This window comes from Peromyscus eremicus, chromosome X (assembly GCF_949786415.1).
Source record: "Peromyscus eremicus chromosome X, PerEre_H2_v1, whole genome shotgun sequence".
NCBI lineage: Eukaryota > Metazoa > Chordata > Mammalia > Rodentia > Cricetidae > Peromyscus > Peromyscus eremicus.
Genome location: NC_081439.1, coordinates 29,058,558 through 29,080,577, shown reverse-complemented (window position 1 = coordinate 29,080,577; position 22,020 = coordinate 29,058,558). Strand labels below are relative to the sequence as shown.

General features: G+C 41.5%; 1 protein-coding gene across 1 annotated transcript in view; it reads left to right on the top strand.

Annotated features, from left to right (window-relative positions):
* The first annotated feature begins 1,624 nt into the window (after window positions 1-1,624).
* Window positions 1,625-22,020, top strand: part of Map3k15 (mitogen-activated protein kinase kinase kinase 15) — a 129,455-nt gene continuing 109,059 nt past the window's right edge. Inside the window, exons 1-3 of the mRNA XM_059250048.1 lie at window positions 1,625-2,000; window positions 17,359-17,498; window positions 19,629-19,652. Of these exons, the coding sequence (XP_059106031.1) occupies window positions 1,625-2,000; window positions 17,359-17,498; window positions 19,629-19,652 (540 nt within the window). The remainder of the gene's footprint in view (window positions 2,001-17,358; window positions 17,499-19,628; window positions 19,653-22,020) is intronic.

Below are 22,020 nucleotides of genomic sequence, written 5' to 3'. Positions count from 1 at the left end.
GATGGTGTAGATGGTGCCTGAGAAATAGCACCCGAGGTCTTCTAGTCTCCACATACATGCACACACAAAACAAAATAATTCAAAAGTGGGCAAATGACCTAGACAGATAATGCACCAAAAGAAGTTACACAAACGACACAGAAGTATAGAACAAGATGCTGACCAACAGAATTGCAGAGCCAAGTCAGAATGAGTTACTATTTCATACCCACTAGGAGCTGTGATGAAGCAAGATAGGTAATAAGAAGTGCTACTGAGGGGATGGAGGAAATGGAACCTTCATACACTACATGGAAATTTCACTTTGGAAAGCAGTGAATTTCTTTGAAGGTTAAACATACACTTAGCGTGCAACCCAGAAATCCTCCTCCTAGCAGTAGACTCAAGGCAAACGAAACCCCATTTTCACACTTTGTGTGAGTCCATCTAGTATATGAAATGTCCGGCAGGCAAATACAGAGCCAGGGCTGGCAGTTTGCTAGGGACTAGATATTTCAGGGGATTGGATGACGTGATTTCTAATAGGCACTGGGGCTTGGGGGAGGATTCAGGTATTCTAAAATTGTGGTGATGGATACAGGACTGGGACTATACTAAAAATCTATCGAGTCATTTTGTCATTTTTGTCCTGGATGGTTTGTAAATTATATCTCTGATCCGTTGTTAAGAAAAATGCCATCCTGAGCTCCCCGTGACAACTTGTAGCGCATTCTATTGTTTAAATATAATTTAATACTGGAGGCTAAAATGGTGAGGCGACGAAGATATAGTGGAGACCTCTTTTGGAGCCTTAGTATTTCAGAGGTCAGGCAGGCAGTGCACATCTACGGGAGGCTATTTTCCAGGCAAACAAGGTTTGTTGCTGGCATCTTCTCCATACCTTGTCAAGGTCACTACGAAAGTCAAGACAAATAGGGCTGCAAGATGGGGCCCAGGGAGGCTATGTTCTTGGCAATGAAGAGTGCCAAATGAAGCACTGCTTATGCCGATGTGGAGTTAAAGCTACATCTGTATTCAGTTGGGAATTGAATATCGATATTCAATTAGTGCCTTGGATGTCTACTGTGGATGAAAGCTTCAACTTGTTTGGAGGGGAAAAAAGGGAAAAAAAGGATGAAAGGAAAGAAAGAGGGAAGGAAGAGAGGAAGAAAGTAAGGAAGAAGGCATGGAGAAAGCTAGGAAAGCACCTTCCAACAGTAGTTAGGGGGAAGGAAGAGGGGGTACTCAAGAAACCCAGTCAACCTAACCCCTGCAATCCCTGGCTCAGCCAGCGTCCGGGCTGGGGGCGCTGCGCGGGGGAGCCAGCAGGGGGCGCCCTTCCCGTTCCTGCCCCGTGCCTCTGGCAGCCGCCCCCTCTACCCGTCCTGACGTCCGAGCCCCCGCCTCTTTCTCGCGGGCTTTCAAAGGGCGCTCGGGGCAAGCCGGCCCTGAGCTCCGCTCTGCCGGCCGCCGAGGAAGCCGTCGTCGTCACCTGGCCGCCCGCCCGCCGCCTCGGGCTCTCGACACGCTCCGGGTCCCTCCAGCTGCCGTCCGTCCGTCCGTCCGTCCGTCCGTCTCCTCGGCGGCAGGTGCCGCGGGGGACAGCGCTTCAGCTTCGAAGCCAGCAGCCCCGCGGGCCAGTCACATGGAGGGCGGCGGCGGTGGCGGTGGCGGTGGCCGGCCGGCCCCAGCGGAGGTGCTGCTGGAGGAGGCAGGGGACTTGCCCCAGGGCAGCCCGCCGCTGGGGCCCGAGGGCGCGGCGGAGCTGGCGGGGCCCGAGGGCGTGGACGCCGCCGCGGGCTGCGAGGCTGAGGGCGGGCGTGGCGGGCCGCGCCGGGCTCTGCGGGCTGTATACGTGCGCAGCGAGAGTTCCCAGGGGGCGGCGGCCGGGGGCCCCGAGGCCGGGGCGCTCAAGTGCCTGCTTCGAGCCTGCGAAGCCGAGGGCGCCCACCTCACCTCCGTACCCTTCGGGGAGCTCGACTTCGGGGAGACAGCCGTGCTCGATGCCTTCTACGACGCAGGTGAGGGCGGGCGCCCCCTTGGTTCCCACCTTCCTCCGACTGTCCTCGCCCTCTCGCAAGCCCTGCCACCCCTCCACTCTCTTCCTTGGCCCTCTCCTGCAGTCCCCCCTTCCATGCTCTCACCGTGGATGCTTAGGACAGATCTCTACCTCCTGGACAGGGTAGAACAAGTAAGGAGCCCTTGGAGAGATAACTAGAGAGGACAGGCACTTAGACCCATTTCATCTTGTTTTTTTATAATAGCCAACAATCCACACTAGTGCCTAAAACACTGGTTCTCAACCTGTGGGTCATGACCCCATTGGGTCACATAACAGATGTTCACATTCCGACTCATAACAGTATCAAAATTACAGCTATGATGTAGTAATGAAAATAATTTTACGGTTGGGGGTCACCACACCATGAGGAACTGTATTAAAGGGTCTGCAGCATTAGGAAGATTGAGGACCACCGAGCTAAGATGATGTTGGACCTGTTCCCCACTTTGTTTTCTCCTGGCATGTGCCCAATGCAAGCTACTTATTAGAATCATCTGGGAGAGCTGTTGTTAAAACTCGTTAAATTAGGTAATTTAGGAGACAGACAGGAGGATTGCAAGTTCAAGGCCAGACTCTGCTACATAAGGAGTTTGGGGCTAGTCTAGGCTACAAAGTGAGACCTTGCCTGAATCAAGCAAAACAAAATCTCCTTGTCCATCTCAGACCAGTGACATCCACTGTGAGGCCTTGGGAGTGTTTAATTCTTCCAAGTGATTCCATTCCAAAACCAGAAAGTGGCAATTACTGCCTGACATGCATGTGTGGTGACTCTTCTTAATGTTCTTTTAAACACTCACATACCTATAGCGGGGTGTAACCTACCACTATGTGACTTTTTAATCTCATAATGTAGTCTCTTGCTAGACTAAGACACTGTTCCAGGCTCACTGTATTGAGTGTGACATAACCATCCAGCTTTCGAGTCACCGCTTTGAGTTGACAACAGTGTCTTCCTGTGTAGAATGGATTCTTATCTGCCTGTTTTCCTTCCTTAACCTTTGGGACAAATTGGTGGAACCTGGATGGCATTCATAAGCCTCGGGTGTGACACAGTAATTGCTAGGGGATGCTTGTGCCTTAGTTTCTCCACTGGTCAAATGGAAGTAACAGTGTCTACCTTACACCTAAACACATTTGAGCAGAGACTTTGGGAGTTGTTTTCAAACAGTGTTCACGGCGTGTTGTTATAGCAGGATAGATGTCTTAGTTGTGTATATAAAACTCAGCACTTTTGCATGGTTGGCAAGTTCTACCACTGAGCCACCCTTGCACCCCCTACCCCCTAAACGCCAGTCAGTTCAACTCCTTGTTTACTGGAGGCAGCCCGGATGTAGCTTTTTTTTTCCCCCACAGCAAATGGCCAAACCCTCTCCCATCTGGAAAGAGGTGGGGCTTCAGGCTTGTTCAAACAAGTGGCAGCTGGACTCATTGAGCACACTCTTTTGACATTTCTGGCCATGCTGAGTATACTCTTGAGCACCACATCTTTTCAGAGAAGTTGTTCAGGAGCCCACTTCACCTAGAATTACTTCATTTTCTCGACTTTTATTCACTCTGCTCCCAAATGGAGTTTGAACATACTCTTTGAAGGCTGGGGGGGGGGGGCGGGGAAGGGGGGATCTGTGGTTGGTATGTAAAGTGAATAGAAAATTTCTTAATAATAAAAAAAGAAAGAAAATCATAATTTAAAAAAAAGTAAAATGTTCTTTGGGCTGTTGTGCACAATTCTCCTCTCCTGCCTGCTGATAGCAACTTGAAACATTTGTGTTCAGTGTCTGTTTTTCTTGGCCTGATGGGTATGTTCACATGCCTGTGTGGCACACTGTCACTGGCTGTCCAGGTTCCTTTGAACAGACTGGCCGTGACAGCTCAGACATGAAACCTGAGCACCCAGAGCATCACCTTTGCTCATTCTGGGTTCACACTGTTGACTTTTGCCTAAACTATGAATCTCCTTCGGTTATCCTTGCCCTTGTTGTGAATAAATAATTTCTGTCAGTGCCCCTGCAGTAAGTGGAGTTCTTATTAAACAGATGATCTCCACGTCCCTGCCCTCTCCTAGCTTCCTGATCACCACCCTCACAAGCTTTTTGGCATTTTCCACCAAATGTTTTGTAAACATCTCTAAAACCACGATGTTCAATTGAGTCGCCTCTGGCTACATGTAGCCATTAACATTTAAATTGGTTTAATTGTAGTAAAATATGACCTGCAGAGTCAGAATAGCCCCATTTCAAGTGCTGAGTATGGGCAGCTAGCTGCTATTCATGGGATGGCAAAGATATAGAATGTTTTCCTCATGTGGAAGGTCTCCTTAGCAATGCCATTCTAGAACAAGAGTAGTGAGGGAGGGCAACTATTGAACTGCCCCAAGTGTCTTGTGGGGGAACCATAGAGGTGTGACATTAGGCACTTCCTGTCTTCTGTTCTCATAGCAACTCAACGCTGGGTTTGATTGTGTTCTTATACTGTTTTATGTCGTCCCATGTGGGTGTGTGCGTGTATCTTAGATTTTTGTGTCATTAGTAAAAGGTTGATTGGAGGAGCTGCAGGAAAGCTACAGGCTGATGGAAAAATCTAAAAGAACTCACACTGGGGCTGGGAATGTGCCTTAGTGGCACAGCACCTGCCTAGCCTACATAAGGCAGAATACTGGAAAACAAAAGAACTTAATGCTGGATACACTAGACTGGAAACCTTGACAATAGAATGGAAATAGAATGCTAGCAATACTAATTTTTGGTTATTCACAACTATTTAAATATGATTTTTTTTAAAAAAAATAAATATAGCAGGAGATTAAAGGTGAGCTTGTAACCCTGAAGCTGCCTGGCTCACTCTGTCCCTGTTGGAGAGAGTGGCCTGATGTGCCACCATATTTTTATTCACTCCAGGATCCCGACTGCATGAGCCCCTGCCCAGACATCAGCTGTTTTTGATGGACCAGGCCTCTGGTGGTCCTTTCCCGAGCTGCCTCCTTTCTATGTTGCTGTTACTGTTACTCACGCAGCATTAAGCCTGGATGCTCCTCAACCCTTAGCCATGGGGAAAGAAATATTGCAGCCGCAGAATTTAACTGAACCATGGCTGCTCACCTTGAGTGCTTTCTAAATAGATTTGTGAGCTGGTCCATTGCTTTACTGGCTATATAGTATTTGTTACCAGGGAATATGTATTATTTTTGATTCCCAGCAGTCAACTTCCAAACAATTTTGTATATATGCCATAAAATTTAAAGCCCTCTGTGTATCAGGCTTTGAGATAGGTGCTATTGAAATCCTAGTTAAATAGTACAGTTGGAGTAGGGCTAGCTAAACTGATACAGGGTATGCTGGAAAAAAATCATGTTTCCCGGTACTTTGGGCAGGGTTTGAGCTATTGGGTGTGACAAGACTTGGCATAAATGCCTGGTGGGTGGTGGGGCTTGATTTTGTGGTTGGTGGGGGAGGGGGTTGCAGGACTTGAAAGTAGATTTCATTCTGGCTTTGAGGACAATCTGTGAGAGGGTAGCCTAGAGGGCAGTCAGAATTGGACTCAGAGAGGGGAAGAAAAGAGAAGGTGCATTTGATAGCTGATACCCTTTCTCATTCTTAAATTATTTTTATCATGGAAAATTTCAAGCATGTACGGAACCAAGCTGCAGTAATTATTAACATCCTGACTTTCCTTTGCTAACAAGGATTGAACCTAGGGCCTTACACCTTCAAGGCAACTGTTATATCACTGAGCTATAACCCCCACCCCTCATTCTGGTATTATCTCATCCTTACCCATACCCTACCCAAACTGTTACTATATTTGCTACATGTGCTAGACGAAAAGTGACTAGCCTTTGTGTAACTCCAACTCTATCACCATATAGAAGATTCTGTCTTCCCACCCATGTCTCCTCCACTTCCCTTTCCCTTCACTCCATTCTAGATGCCAAGGAATGACTGATTTCCAGCACATGGGGTTTTCTATAAATAGATTCATATAATATATCTTTTGTGGCTTCATTCACTCAGCATGATGTTTCTGAGGTTCACCCATATTATTACATGGCAATTTTTCTTTCTTAATGCTAAGTACTATTCCATCATGAGAATATGCTACAGTGGCCAGGCAGTGGTAGCACATGTCTTTAATCCCAGCACTCGGGAGGCAGAGGCAGGTGGATCTCTCTGAGTTTGAGGTCAGTTTGGTCTACAGAATGCATTCCAAGACAGGCTCCAAAGCTACACAGTCTTGAAACCGTGTCTGGAAACCTGCCCCCACCACCCCTACCCCCACAAAAAAGAATATGCTACAGTTGCCAGGTGTGGTGGCAGCAAGTCTGGCCAATTAGTGAGCTCAAACTCCCAAGTTCAATGAAAGACCCTGTCTCAAAATTGAGAACAGTTAAGGAAGATACATCAACCTCTGATCTCTGCACGTGCTCCCATATGCACAAGGGCAGGCATAAACACACACAAACAAATATATTCAGACCATTCTCCTGTTAATGAACATTTGGGTTGCTTTCAGTTTGAGGCTATTACAAAGAAAGCTGCTAGAAACATCTCTGTGTCTTTTGTAGACTAGTGTTTTCACATTCTTCTTGAAATACCTAGGAGTGAAATGGCTAAGTTCAAAAATTAGCTTTATTTTCAGCTAGTTAAGGGACTTAGAACTCTTTTTTTTTTTTGACTTAGAACTCTTTATCTAAAGTGGTTATACTATTTTATATTCCCAGAAAGAATGCATGACATTTTCATATCTGCACCAATACTTTGAAGTGTTGCTCTTTTAAAGTTTGGCTTTTTTAGTGAGGAATGTAGCAGTTTCTCGTTGATGGATTTAGTATGCCTTACCTAATAATTAATGGTGCCGTCCACTTTTCTAGGTGATGTTTGTGACATGGCCACCTTTCTCTGTGAGGTATCCACTGAAGTCATTTACCTGTCCAATGGTTGTTCCCTTGTTGAATTGTCAGCTCTTTTTATATATTGTGTGTTTAAGTGCTTTGTCAGAGCCGTGAGCATCTCCCATGTTTTGGCTTGCTAATTCATCCATTTGTTGGTGCTTTTGATGATGCAGTCTGATTTAGAATATCTTTTCATGTCTTTTTATGCCTGCATGCCTAAAACACCTTTCAGGTTTTAGTTGTGCAGATAGTAGTCCATGTATTCTTCTGAAAGCTTGCAGCTTTCACTTTTACATCTCAGAGTTATCTCAAATGAAATTGACATTCTGAGCATGACACCTTGGCTTAAAAACTTTAGAGAGGCTAGTCTTGGCCTAAGATGAATCTAACATTTGGAGGCTGGCAACAGAACTCTTGTGTTTCCTTTCTTCTCATCCTTCAAAGACTCACAAGTCCAGGTTCTTTAGGCTAAGGGCCTGTCTGCCTTCTGAAGAAAAATCTGCCCAAACAGACCAACATTCATCCATCCTATCATAGCAGCCCACTGACCCTTTGAATGCCTAGGTTTATGCATCAGAATTTGAAAGTCTATTATCTGTTGGCTGAATGTATCTGAGTCTTGTTAAAACAAATGTCTCAAATAAATTCAGTGCCTTCAATTGAGCAACTGCGTCCTATCAGTTATCTTGGTACCATTCCTCTCCAACTCCTCCACTGCTTTGGTGGATAGTGTATTGCTTGGTGCAGTCAAGATTTGGATCTAAATCTCTTAAACAATTGTCATGAAGTATGGTATCCTGCAGTTTTTATGAAAAGAGAGTTTTGATGATTAAAGGCTGCACCTTCGCTCCATTGTTTGTTCTGTGCGTAAAAAAAGAGACACAAAATCCAGCTTGAGGGTGCTCTTTCTGTTCCTTTTTAATTGAGATACAGCATATATAGAAAAGGTAGATAAGTTTTGCCTGATTTTGTCCTTTTTTATAAATATAATTTTAGTTTGTACCTTTACATGTCTGGCTCCTTTTGTTTACTGTTCGTTTGTAGGCTACCTGTATGACATCACTGTGGCCATAACTATTCCTTGCGATTTCTCTATAGTACAGTGGTTCTCATCCTTCCTAATACTATGTCCCTTTAATACAGTTCCTCATGTTGTGGTGACCCTCCACCATAAAATTATTTTTGTTGCTACCTTACAACTATAATTCATAACTGCTACTGTTATGAATCGTAATGTAAATATGTGTTTTCTGATGGTCTTAGGTGAGCCCTGTGAAAGGGCCAATAGGCCACCAAGGGGTTTTGACCCACAGGTTGAGAACCACTGCTATAGTATTTCAGTGCAAGAAGATGCCATAGTTTATTTTCTGTTATAAAGAAGCATTTGAGTTGGTTCTATCTGAGATAATCATGAATAGTGTTGCCATTATGAATATTCTAGGTTTTTAGACAACTTTATTGGGATATAATGCACTTATTTCAAGTATAAAGTTCAATAGGTTTTAGTATATTCACAGTTATGTAACCATCACCATTGTCTAATTTCTGGCTATTTCTGTTAGCCCTCAAATAACAACTAACCTTGTAAAACCACCTGGAATCTAGTGAGAATTACATTAATCCTTTCTAAGGCCAGTGTCCCCAGCAACCTAGCCACTTTATATTAGGACCCAGCTCTTAAAGGTCCTACTATCTTTATACCACCACACTGGATATAAAATATTCCAACACATGAACCTTTAGGGATGCAGTCAAATCATTTATAAAACCATGGCTTCCAAATATTCACTATATGAACTGTGAGCAATTACCATTTTTAAGTTTAGAATGGCTGTTGGATTTTCATTAGATTTTGTAAGATCCAAATTTCAAACCATGTTAGATGGGGTTTTTAAAAAATGTGTTCTGTCTCCTGAGAATGAGAATTCTGTGTCTAGAATGCTGCTTGTTACTAAGATACAGCTAAGTCTTTGTAAAGCCTATGACTTATAGACGTATGGCCAAGGCAAATAATAAGCACTGTACATTCATTGTACAGTGGAAATCAGAGATGAGAAAATACAATGAATCTAGAAGAGGTAAGGCCAAAGAATGATAGTTTCATATCCAGCAGTGAGTCGCCAGCACTGAATGAATTCAGTTGCCTTTAAAGGCTGTGGAGACAGATGCCAATAAGGAAACATAAAGCACAGAATAGGTGAAATCAGCAGTCATGCAAAAGTCCCGCTGTTTAGTGATCTTGAAGGAACAATTGATTTTCTTAAGTAGAAGATAGCAGCATGATTGTTGAGGAGGTAGATGTAAAATCTTCGAGTCCTTTCCTATTGACTGACACTTCAGTGAGACAAATAGAGAAGAACATCAATCTAGGACCTGTTTCCTATGATTTTGTCATTGTAAAAAAAGAGCTTCCTGTACCTTTTCATGTTGGTGGCATACGGCAATAGTACATCAAACCCAGCTCTGCTCTAAAATATCATGTATCTCAAAGTGATGCAACACACTTCTTGAATGAAGAGATTGTGCAAAGAAAACCCTTCTAAGAAATAAGGCCCCCCAAATTTCCTCTTAATAAAACAGCAGAGAGTCTGAGAAGACACTACCATGTGATGAAGAGGGAAAACATTGATGCAGTATGTACAAGGGAAGCCAGAGTAGGAACTGTAGAAATGTGATAGCATGAGTGATAATGATGGTATGGACACTACTTAAACTTCAGACTAGCTTCAAGTATAATTTGGCACATTGTTGTTCTGCATTGTTAGTTGGAAAAGCACATGCATGTGCAAAAGACAAAATGCCTTAAATCATGCCATGCTGTGCTTATAAATAATTCACTGAGTAAAAGGAAATTAGACACCATGAGTCTATTCACCTTGCTGGGCACACATAGTTCATTTATATATGATTTATTTTGGTCTTCAAAATAAATACTAGGAGGCAAAAGATGGAGTTTCTTGATGTGTTCCTACTCTTCACCTTTCTTCCTCCTAATTAAATCTCAATAGCCCTAAGCAAGGTTAACCCATCTGATGATAGCATTCAGTAAAGATGTACTGACCTCTCGACACTGAATTGGTGGGTTAGCACTTTCTGCTTCTTACAATATTGGAGAAATAGTTTAAATGACACTTCACAGTATTCTTAGTACTGGCCTGACCTGAAGTTTGTTGGAAATGAGGAACAATGATAAAGACAAATCTTATTATAGTAGAAGTCAGTAGACATGACTTCTGTTCAGTAAAGGTGAGCTTTTTGTTTTTAGGCAGTTTTAAGGGGGACTAGCATTACCATATGTCCAATTAGATTTTTAAATGTCTGTGGCAGGAAACTTATTCTGAACTTTAGCTTTTTGTTTAGAGGGGAAAAAAACCCTCTTATTTACAATTGTTTTTTATTTTATTTTTCTACTGGGAAGAAGATAGGCTTACAGACAACGTGGAGTGTATTTAAAGACTGGCATGAGCCAGCATGAGCACACAATTACTTTGTGGTAAATCATTTGCTATCATACCATTAACTAATGCCATGATGCGTAAATTCAGTGCTTTTAAACCGCACTAAAAAGTATGGTTTTGTTTGTTACCTATAAAATATTTAACAAAAATGTTTAAAGGTCAGGCATGGTGATGTACTTACTCCTATAATCTTAGCACCTATGGGAGTGGAGAAAGGGGGTGGGGAGTTCAACATCATTTGTTGCTACACAGCATGTTCAGGACTAGCCTGTGCTACTTGAGACCCTGTCTCTTAAAACTAAAACAAAATATGTTTAAGACTGATCAAATGGTCTTTTTAAACTGACAATGTTACACATGCATATAATGTGTTTGGATCAAATCTATCCCTTATTTCCTCCCCTACAATTCCTCTGCTATCCCCCCCAACTACTTTTCTCTTCCCACTTCATCTGCTTTTTTTGTCTTTAAAAAACACCCCACTGAGTCTGTTTAGTACTTGCCTGTATGTGCATGGGTGTAGGGCCATCTACTAGAGCATGGGTAGCCTCTCAGGGGCAGGCATTCCCTGGAGAAAATTAACTCTCCCTTCCCAAGCAGCCATCAACTGCCAGAAGTGTCTTAACTAGTAGACAAAGGACAGTGAGCCCCTCCCCTGTCCATGCTGGAATTTTGGCTGCCTTGATCTTCAGCAAGTTTTATCAAAAAATTTTAAGAATTTAAAGGGTTTTAATGAATTAAAATCCTATATACTTCATCTTACTTCACATTAACACATTTTGGAATGATTATAATCGATACATTCTTGAGGGGTACTTACTTCAATGGTGAATTCAGACAATATCCTGTTAGTTTAGGTTTGAACAGGAGCCTTGGCTTTTTTCATTCTCTGATGGGGAATCACTTTCTAAAGAGAGTTAAACTGCACTAGGTAGGAGTGTGTGCGTGCGTGCCTGCCTCATGACTAGGGAAGATGGGATATGCTCTATAGTCCCCCCACCCAAGGCTTGCCTCCATCACTAGAAACTAACTGGAAGGAACTGGAAGGTAATGGTTGCTAAGTGCACAGAATGCATTTGGTAATGAAAAACCTGCGTTTTCTCTCTTCCTTTTAAATCTGTGATCTGTTTACCTAAGATTTAATCTGGTACATAAATTGTCTTGATCCCAGGTAGCTCAGTTTTAGAAAGTGAGTCAGGAAAGTAGCCTCACCTAGGCACTGGCCAGCCTAAGACTAGGGCCCAGAAAAGGTGGGTTTGTTGTGCCCTAGTTAAGTGACCTTAGGGAGTCTGTTCATAGCTCTGTGCTTCATTTCCCCCACCTGCAAAGTGAAGCCAGCCCTTTCCCTACCTGTCTTCTGCAGGGACACTCAGCTGAGATGTCTAGAGGGATTTTCCATGTGGCAAAGCATATGAATGTTGTGATAAGTAATGCTCTGAAGGGATTGTCTCTTTTTCTCTCTCCATTTTTCTCCTCTTCTTAGTTGTTTGTGGTTTTGTTGTTTGTTCATTTTTGTTTTGAAACGCAGTCTCACATTGTAACCTAGGCTGATCTGGAACTCACAGCAATCCTCCTGCCTCTTGACTCTTGAGTGCTGAGATTACTTGAATTGGTGGACTCTTAAAAAAGTGCAGTTTAGTGTCATATCAGAATTGGCATTTAGAAATCTAATGCTAGATTAGTGTCATAGTTGCTCCAAAAACAAACCAGTTGAATCTTATCTAGGTACATATCCTCAAGGTGAATTCAGTCTATTCACTTGAGTGACAAATGTCAAGATATTGCTAGCAATCCACAGAGTCTGATTAAAGGGCAAAAGAATTTATTAGAGAAGGAAAACTCACTATACAGAACAGAGGAATTATTGCAGGGTCCTGGAAGGCTGAGGCACAGTCCCACACTGTTCTTTCGCCTGGTCTGTCTCCAGCATCCAAAAACACAGGGGAGCAAAGAGGGAGGTGCATATGTGCATCCCAGGTTTTTTGTTTGTTTGTTTGTTTTTGTTTTTCGAGACAGGGTTTCTCTGTGTAGCTTTGCGCCTTTCCTGGAACTCACCTGGTAGCCCAGGCTGGCCTCGAATTCACAGAGATCTGACTGGCTCTGCCTCTCAAGTGCTGGGATTAAAGGCGTGCGCCACCACAAGTTTAGAGCAGTGGTTTTCAACTTTCTTCCCCCCCCCCCCCCAGCTGAGGACCGAACCCAGGGCCTTGCGCTTGCTAGGCAAGCGCTCTACCACTGAGCTCAATCCCCAACCCCCGCATCCCAGGTCTTAAGGGACCCTGTGGCCACGCCCCAGAGGCAAGTACTTCAAGGTCATAGGCAGATGTAACAGTTACCTGATACCTCACTAGGGGCAGTGCTTCAAGGTCATAGCTAGAACAGCTACCCACTACAAATGCCACTCAGGTAAAGATTGAAGTTTGATAAGCCCAGCATAGTGACACATCCCAGCACTTGGCAGGTAGAGGCAGGCAGATCTCTGTGAGTTCAAGGCTAGTTTGGTGTACATAGTGAGACCCTGTTTCAATTTCTTTTTTTCAAATTTGAAATGCTTTTATTATTGAACACAGAATTGCTTAGAATTTGGAGAAGAGGTGATTATTGAGACAGTTTTACTGTGTATCTCAGGCTGACCTAGAATTTGCAATCCTCCAGCCACTGTCTCCTATGTCTGAATTCCTTCTTGAATAGTAGTAGTCACCTATATAGTTTTAATTGGTACTGGAGAGTCTTTGTCCAAGACCTGGGTAAAGGCACAGAAGGCCACCTTTCTAGAGGTGGTGAGGCCAGTATCCAGATTCCAGCGCAGAATATTGAAAGGGGACAGAAAGGAAAGAATTTGTGTTATCAAATGAAAACTTATCCCACTTAGCAAAAGGCCACTCTATCAAGTTCAAGATTGCCTATAGAAATGAACTGTGTAACTTAAGGATTGCTATCTTTCAGCTCTATGCTCTGCCTCTTCCCACCACACTCTTTTCTTTTTCTTCCCTTTACTTCCTATCCTCTAATGTTAGTAGTCATTGTGGCCTTGGAATTAGCATCATTGTTGCCACTTACAATAGCTCACTATGAAGCATTTAAGTTTAATTTTGATAAGTAATAGAGTCCAGGGAAAATCAGGTAGGCAGAATATCTAATATACTCTGCTGTAATCTTTTACTTTGTGCATATGTCTGCAGGGAGCAGAATTATCCATTTGAGATAAAGTGACCCAACTGAGTTGTAAAGTATTTTCTCAGCATAGACGTTTGCCCTTTTATTAGCGATAAACTCTTAGGTAAATTTTAATATGACAGACTCCTGTGTTAAAACCTTTTATGACTATTTTAAAATAAGTAATTTTAAAATAGTCATAAGAGACATTAATAGTATTATTTTTCTTCAAGTTCTCATCTTTCAGCCATACATCCTGAAATCTTTAGGGAGAAAATAATATAGCATCTAGTATTTGCTCAAAAGAATATAAAAGGGGATGGGATGGGTGGCAATAGAGATAAAAGGAAGCTGGTTATAATTTGTGAGATGAGGATCATTGGAATTTCCTTATACCCTGCGTGTGTCCATAGTAAAAAGGTTTTCAAAAACCTTACCAGAGGCTCCTCATTGCCTCAAGGTAGAATCCAGTCCCCATGGGATGCCTTTACCACCTGTTACCTAGTAACCCTTCCAGATTCGTCTCCAAAGATGTTCTGGCTCCCATATTAACATTGCATCCAGTCCTGCCTCTGGCCTTTTGCACTTTCTTTTCTTCTTAAAAAACACTCTTCCCTCCCATTTTACCCTCCATTGACACTCCAGTTTAGTTTCATAAACCTTACAAATTCCCAGGTAGCAGATAACACTACTTCTTACTCCAGGCTTCTGTTAACTGACCCCTGCCCAAGTATGGCTGAGGACCTTACTAAGGGGTACATCTAACACTGGGCTTCTCCCAACTTATTTAGCATTTAGCACAGAAACTCTTCCTTTCGGTCACCTGCCTAGTGTTCTCTCTCTCTCTCTCTCTCTCTCTCTCTCTCTCTCTCTCTCTCTCTCTCTCTCTCTCTCTCTCTCTCTCTGTGTGTGTGTGTGTGTGTGTGTGTGTGTGTGTGTGTGTGTGTGTGTATTTGTGGGAGGAGGTGCCTGTGCATGTGTGTGAATGTGGAAGACAGAGGTCAACCTTGGGTGACATTCCACAGGAACTATGGACCTTGTTTCTTGAGACAGAGTCTTCACTAGGACCTTGAGTTTACTGATTAGGCTAGGCTAGCTGGCCTGTGAACCAAATATCAACTTATCTCTACCTAGAGGAGTATGCACTACCATGCCTAACATTTTATGTGAGTTCTAGGGTTCAATCTCAGGTCCTCATGTTGTCACAACAAGCACTTTACCAGCTGAGCTACCTCCGCAGTCCCTGAACTCTAAGAGCTTTTGGAGGAAAATGATTATGCCCTGTTCACACCTGTATTCCTGGTGTTGAGTATAGTGCCTGGCATGCAGGCGGTAATACACTTTTAAGAGAATCAAAGGCCCACTCAAGGCTTAGGGACACTTGACCTTGGGGCTCTCAGTGTCTCAGGATAGAACCAGTGGTGCTTGGAGCTAATAGGACTTTACCTGCCACCTTGTTTTCTCCTGTCTTGAGCTCTAGTTATGTTTCATCAGGACTTTCATGGCCTTTCTGTGACCCACAGCATTGCAAGCATAGGTTTGAACACATTTTTTTGTCTTTCTACTCATATGACAAGGAAACTCCCACCAGACATGGAGCTTTTGCATCACCCCACTCCCACCCCCAGCCCTGCCTTGAAAATCACAAGCTCTGAAAAGGCAACCAGTACTAGGAGGCACTTTTAAATATGCTGGCAGTTGATGCAACCAGTTGCTCCTCTACTATGAATAGATTTCTACTACAGGACATAACTTCAGGGAGCATTTTTATGCCCAAGGTGGACCAGTAGCCATGATATAGGAATGCTAATTGTGACACCTTGAAATAGGAAAGAGAAAAACTGACTAAAATCTCCATTTGTAGACTGGGTAAAGAAATTGTGATTTAATCATCATGCAATTGGAATTTTATACAGAAGTAAAAATGTAAGAACTAGACTGAGACAAATTGGTTGAATCACATCAAACACCAGAAAATCAAAAAATGTGTCAACTATGATAGTATTAATAGATATAAAGATGTACAAAACAAAACAATATACTGTATTATAGTCTGTTCAGGCTGCTGGAACCAAATATCAGAGCCTAGGTAGCCCACAAATAACAGATTTCTCTCTCCATTCTGGAGGCTAGGTACCAGCAAATTCCATGTCTGATGACAGTTGGCATTTGTCCAAGTATCCTCATGGGGTAGAAAGAACAGCTTAACTCTCTGGAGCCTCATAAAAGAGGACACTAATTTCATTCATTAGGTATTCAACCCTGATGACGTCATCACCTGCCAAAGGTACCATCTCCAAATGCTGTCACATTAGGGGTTCGATTTCAATACATGAATTTTGTGGGCATACAGACATTTAGCTTATAGTATGCACATATAAAAGGCAGTTTGCTCTGGTAGAACAGAGGGATATATTGGGGTCTGACTTGTGCTTGAATGCTGAGCACATGGGTTTTACTGCATTATCTTTCATTAATAGGTACATGTTATAGCAAGCTTTCTTGTTGGACTTTCTTAAATAATGACCCAGGGACTTGTCATTAATTATGAAAGCTTGGCCTTCGCTTAGGCTTTTTTTCTAACTAGCTCTTATAACTTAATTAACCTTTTCCTATTAATCTACATTCTGTCACATGGCTCAGTTACATGTCCTCTATCCTGTATGTGTAGCTAGAGTTTTCCTGCCTGGCCCACAGTCAGGACAAATCTCTCTCACCTGCCAGTCCCACAGCCGCTCAAACCCGACCAAGTAAACACAGAGACTTATATTGGTTACAAACTGTATGGCCGTGGCAGGCTTCTTGCTAACTGTTCTTACAGCTTAAATTAATCCATTTCCATAAATCTATACCTTGCCATGTGGTTCATGGCTTACCGGCATCTTCACATGCTGTTTCTCATCATGGTGGCTGGCAGTGTCTCTCTGACTCAGCCTTCCACTTCCCAGCTTTATTCTCCTCCTTGTCCCGCCTACACTTCCTGCCTAGCCAATGGCCAATCAGTGTTTTATTTATTGACCAATCAGCAACACATTTGCCATACAGAACATCCCACAGCATGTATGTCTGACTTGTTCAGTGTCCCATTGGCAACTCCTATGCACCTAGATTCATCCCTCTGACTTCTTCTCTCTCTGCCAGAAGTCCCACCTATACTCTCCTGCTCAGCTATTGGTCATTCAGCTTTTTATTATATCAATCACAGCAGCACATCTTCACACAGTGTACAAATGTTCCACAACATGTGGTTTTGTATATCTATTTCATAAGAAGAACCACCACTGAAAGCAAATCTGACAGCCAGTTCTAAGTGAGAACATATTCGCAGCACTTAAAAAAGGAAAACAAGACAGGTATAGTGTCACATACCTTTAATCCTAGCACTTGGCAGACAGATTCAAGCTTACTTCTGTGAGTTCCAGGCCATCCATCCAGGGCTACATAGTGAGACCCTGTCTCAAAAGTGTGTGTGTGTGTGTGTGTGTGTATGTGTGTGTGTGTGTGTGTGTGTGTGTATCTGGGTGTGTGTATGTATATATAATGTGTGTACATGCACATATTTACACACACATATACTCATGCATATATATATATATATATAATAAAAGTCTTCATTGTTAAAAATTTTTACAGTTTTTCTTTTACAGTTTATGGAGGTCATCCTAATTAAATCATTCCCCACTTCTACCTTATGTAAAAAGATGATTGTAGAAATACAAATTACTGTAGTCTTCATTGATGATCAGCAACAAGTAGAAACATTAAGTACACAGATCACCTCAGCCCCCTCACAACTCTTGTCTCCTTGTTCATCCCAGATGTTGCCATCGTGGACATGAGTGATATCTCCAGACAGCCTTCCCTTTTCTACCATCTTGGAGTCCGAGAGAGTTTTGACATGGCTAATAACGTAATTCTGTACTATGATACTGATGCCGACACTGCTCTGTCATTGAAGGTAAGGAGCACTGTTTACTTTCCTTTGGATACTTAATTTATGTCCAGTTGAAGTAGAACCTCTAGCACTGGAGGTTCAAAAATGTACTAGAAAATTGCTTGTAGAGTTTTTTCCTTCACACCACACCTTCTAGCTTCCACAGAAGACTCCTTGGTGGCTGTGTGAGCATCCTTGCTATATTGAACTTTTGCAGGCACTCAGTCTTAAGGAAGTAGAAGCAAAATCTGTTAGTTTCCATTGATGTAAACACAAGGCTCTGAGTCCCTTCATGGGCCACTTGAACCAAATCTACACATTATAAAAATTAGTTCTCAACTTGCATAAGTAACCATATGAAGATGGTTACCAAAATGAGCAAAAAATTAGCATAAACATAATCAGTATTTCATTTATTTTCCTCTAATCTGAAAGCAAAGCTAAACTGTGGAAACCTGTATGTTCCTGCACAACTCAGTAATTACTGAGAATTTCAAAAATGTGGTTTTTGAAAGCTTCATGCTAGCTTTCTTGGATAGTATAATACTTTTAAAATGTTTATATTAATAAAATGTAAATTTCTATTCAGAATTATTCTGAACTTTATCTTTTATTAATAGTGTTGAATATCTTAGCAGTAGCTGGGATATCCTGGTCTAATCATTTTAAGAGTAATATATTAGTTTGTTTACAGCAGCACCTCTCAACCTTGACTGGCCCTTTAAAATCACCCAAAGTAAATGCCCCAAGGCCCAGGTCACACCCAGATCAGTTATATCACAGTCTCTGAGGGTGGAGCCCAGAAATGTTTTTTTTTCTTTTAAACCTCCCACATATACAACCAGGGATGAGAACCAGTAGTTAAGAGAGTTGGACTTCACAGACATTATTCCTAATTGTTCAGCTCCCACAGTACTAAAAATCATAAGCATATAGCAATACAATTTGATGCCTAAGTTGAATGTTTGTATTTCTTGAGATTTAATATTAAACCTGATTTTTCTGGCTTCTACAGTGATTAGAGAATATTTCCTGCAAGAAATGCTATCTGTTTCAGATGTATATATAACCTGTATATAGTAAATTTTACACACCCTTTACCTAAATATGTACTATGTAAATAGAGCTCAGGATTGTATTGTGCAGAAATCATTCATATGACCAAGAAAAGAAACTTTTGTCAGCATAATTTACATTGTAGAAGTTTCCAAAGACTTTAAACCAATCTAATTATTATAGGTCTGTATATATGGACTTCTATTCACTAAATAAATTGTGTTTAGAAATCTTTAGAAATTATAAATATAAAAATTTTGATTGTTTATATTTTGAGAAATATGAAGTTAGAACATATTTTCTTAATTGTGTACATCTTTTCTCGACTGTGTCTTAGCAAAGCCTTCAATAAAACCCTATGACCTAGATAAGTTTTGTGTTTTTTTACAGTTGTGGAGGTTGTGAATTTTTTAACAGTACAACTATTTCCTAAAATGAAAGTGACTAGCCATTTATAGACAAAAAGCAGGAGACTGAAATGTTACCTGAAAACAGAAATGTCACAATTTATAATAAATATTTTATATGGAAGGCATTTAATTGTGTATTCTTTTTAAACAAATGTCAGGTTTCATTGTAAAAATGTTACAATCAAGTGCTGCATAGTCATCATGCTAAGTTAACAAATACTGTTGTCTTTATACTTTGAACATGCCCAGACAGCGCTAGTGTGGTGTCAGGACTACTTTGGACAACACTCTTCTGTGAGAAGGCTGAGTATAGCATGGCCTGAAGCCTTTGTATTAGTCCATTCAAGAAATAGTTCAAACTGAAGCATGGCCCAGTGCTTTATGTACTGTCTTCTCTGGCAAGTAACCAGGGCACCAAGCACCTCAAAGTGAGATCTTAAACTATATATGAATAAATATGCCTCTAATAAATATGAGAGCATTTTATAAGTATACCCCCACCCTGGTATTTGCAGAACTAACCAATTATGATCAGTTTTCCTTCGCATCTTAATTTTGCAGGTTGAGTTTCATTCTATTTGAAAATTTCAGAAGGTAAACCAAATGATTAACCCATTAATATGAGGATACTATTGGCTTGTAAGAATTGACTTTAAAATTTATATTCATATTTTCTTTTTCTTTTCAGGATATGGTTACTCAGAAAAACATAGTAAGTATTTTAAGATTTTTTTAGCCATATTTATATAAATTAGTAAAATGCTTGACTGATGATCTTTCAGGTTGCAAGGAGATTTTTAAAAAGTATTCTTATTTATTTTGCATATGTATGACAGGGTGATAGGGACCTGCACCATGGCATGCATGTTGGAGTCAGTGCTCTCTTTCCACCATGTGAGTACCAGAGATTGAACTTAGATCATCAAGCTTAGTGGCAAGTAAATTTACTGGCTGAACTAGCTTACCAGCCTACACAGGTGATTTCTTTTTAATCATACCTATTGATTTTGATTATAAGAAAACAACTAGAAATTACTTGTCCTACAACTCAGTTGATAGTTCAGGACCCACTCAGCCATTCAAAGGGTGGGGCAAAAGATCAGGTTAGGCAAGTATGTATTCATTACTCACTAGGGCTTTGAACTTGGTACAATCTGGGCATTTCTTTCTGAGTTGGGCCATTCTTCCTGCAGTCAACAAAGACTTTTGTTTGTTTGCTCATTTTTGTTTTGTTTTGTTTTGCTGGAGGCCGACATTCCATACTTGCCCACCAAAATTTTCCTGGTAATGGAGGAATATGAGCTTGTACCCCAGTTCATATGGGGGCCATGCCTAACATTCTCTGATATAGTAAAAAAGAAATGGGGTGGAATTCCATTTCCTTCTGTTTCTACCTGTTTCTTCCTTAAGTACTGAAGTTTCCAGATTTGCATCAACCAAGTTCCTGTGCTTGCATAGTTTCATCACCATGTTGCTTTGAGCAGGCTTATGAAACTGTCACCCTAAAAAACATTTCAACAGCTTGCCCCCCCAGCCTGGTCTACAGAGCGAGTTCCAGGACAGCCAGAGCTATACCCTGTCTCAAAAAACAAAACAAAATAATTTATTTTATGTGTATGGTCGTTTTATCTGCATGTCTGTTTGTGCACCATGTGCATACATTGTCCATGGAGTCCAGAAGAGAGCATCAGATCCCTAGGAACTGGAATTATAGATGAATGTGAGCTGCCATGAAGGTGCTGGGAATCAAACCGAGGTCCTTTGAAAAGCAGCCACTGCTCTTAACTACTGAGTCATCCCTCTAGCCCTACCTGTTGAATGTGCCCCAAGCTGCTTCCCACCCACCTTCTGATATATGGTATATGGTATTGTGTTTTAAGAAACTATAACTTAGACTCAGGAATAAGCCCTTGGAGTATAGCTTCTTTCCCACCAGCCCTTCTAGAAGGAAAGGCTTTCTTGCCACTTTTCCTATTCCACTTGGAGTTCCTCTAGGGACATGATGAAAAGGGCCCAGGAAATGAGGTTCTTAGCAGGGTAGTCTCTTTAGGAGAGTAGGAGCTTTATGTGACTACTTCTTCAGAAGGTCCTACTGAGCAGCCGAGGGACTCAGGACGCCAACAGAATTTCCCACATGAGATCAACCTTCCTTTGCCACCCAGGGATGACATTTTAGAAACAAAGTGATTACCATTGGAACATAGATTTATAAACAGGTATTTTTAGAAAATAAGAGTGGTTTGGAGTTTCTCTTCAAAACAGAAATGGGGATATGTATGCCTTTCTGGCATACCCTCCTAATTACCCAGGAATTCTATTAATGTTTGTAGTAATTCTAAGTATAACAGCCTCATTCTTCCAGTGTGGTTTGTTTAGGAATAACTTACTCTAGAGGATTTGGCAACAGCCACCTCTGCTACAGTTGGCATTCAATTAAAATTCAGTGCCTAGTATTCAAATGCTTGAGAAGGTATAAAGTACCACAGCATTCAGAAGAATTAAAGAGAATGACTGGAGATAACTTGGAGGAAATAAAATAGCATCAACTAGGAAAGACTAAAGGGAAATAAACTGGGGAGTACTTGCATTCATGCTCATCTTTCAATATTATCCTCTTTCTGGCAATAAAAGAGAGTTAATTTTTCCATTGCAGATGGAATGTAAATAAGGCAAGCAAAAATGGTTTGCATCAGCAGAATGGGCAGTTTGCAGCTAATGGTGGGTGATTAAACATTAATACAGAATGTCAAAGTAAATTGGTTGAATTTTAAGAAGAGTTTGCTCAGTTATCCCTTGTCTGTGGATTGAGTCCTGCAATCATATGACATCAGAGGTTACGAGAGAGAAACTGATAGAAATTTTGGTTTGTGATCACTTAGGAAAGATTAAACACACAGGCACCCCTGACACACACACACACACACACACATACACACACACACACACACACACACACACACACACACTACCACCACAACCACCATAGTCATAGATAGTGAAGTGTAAAGCTTGTGAGTTGGGTATAGACTAAATGCCATACTCTGAGCATGCAAACATACTGTCATATGTTTAAAATAATT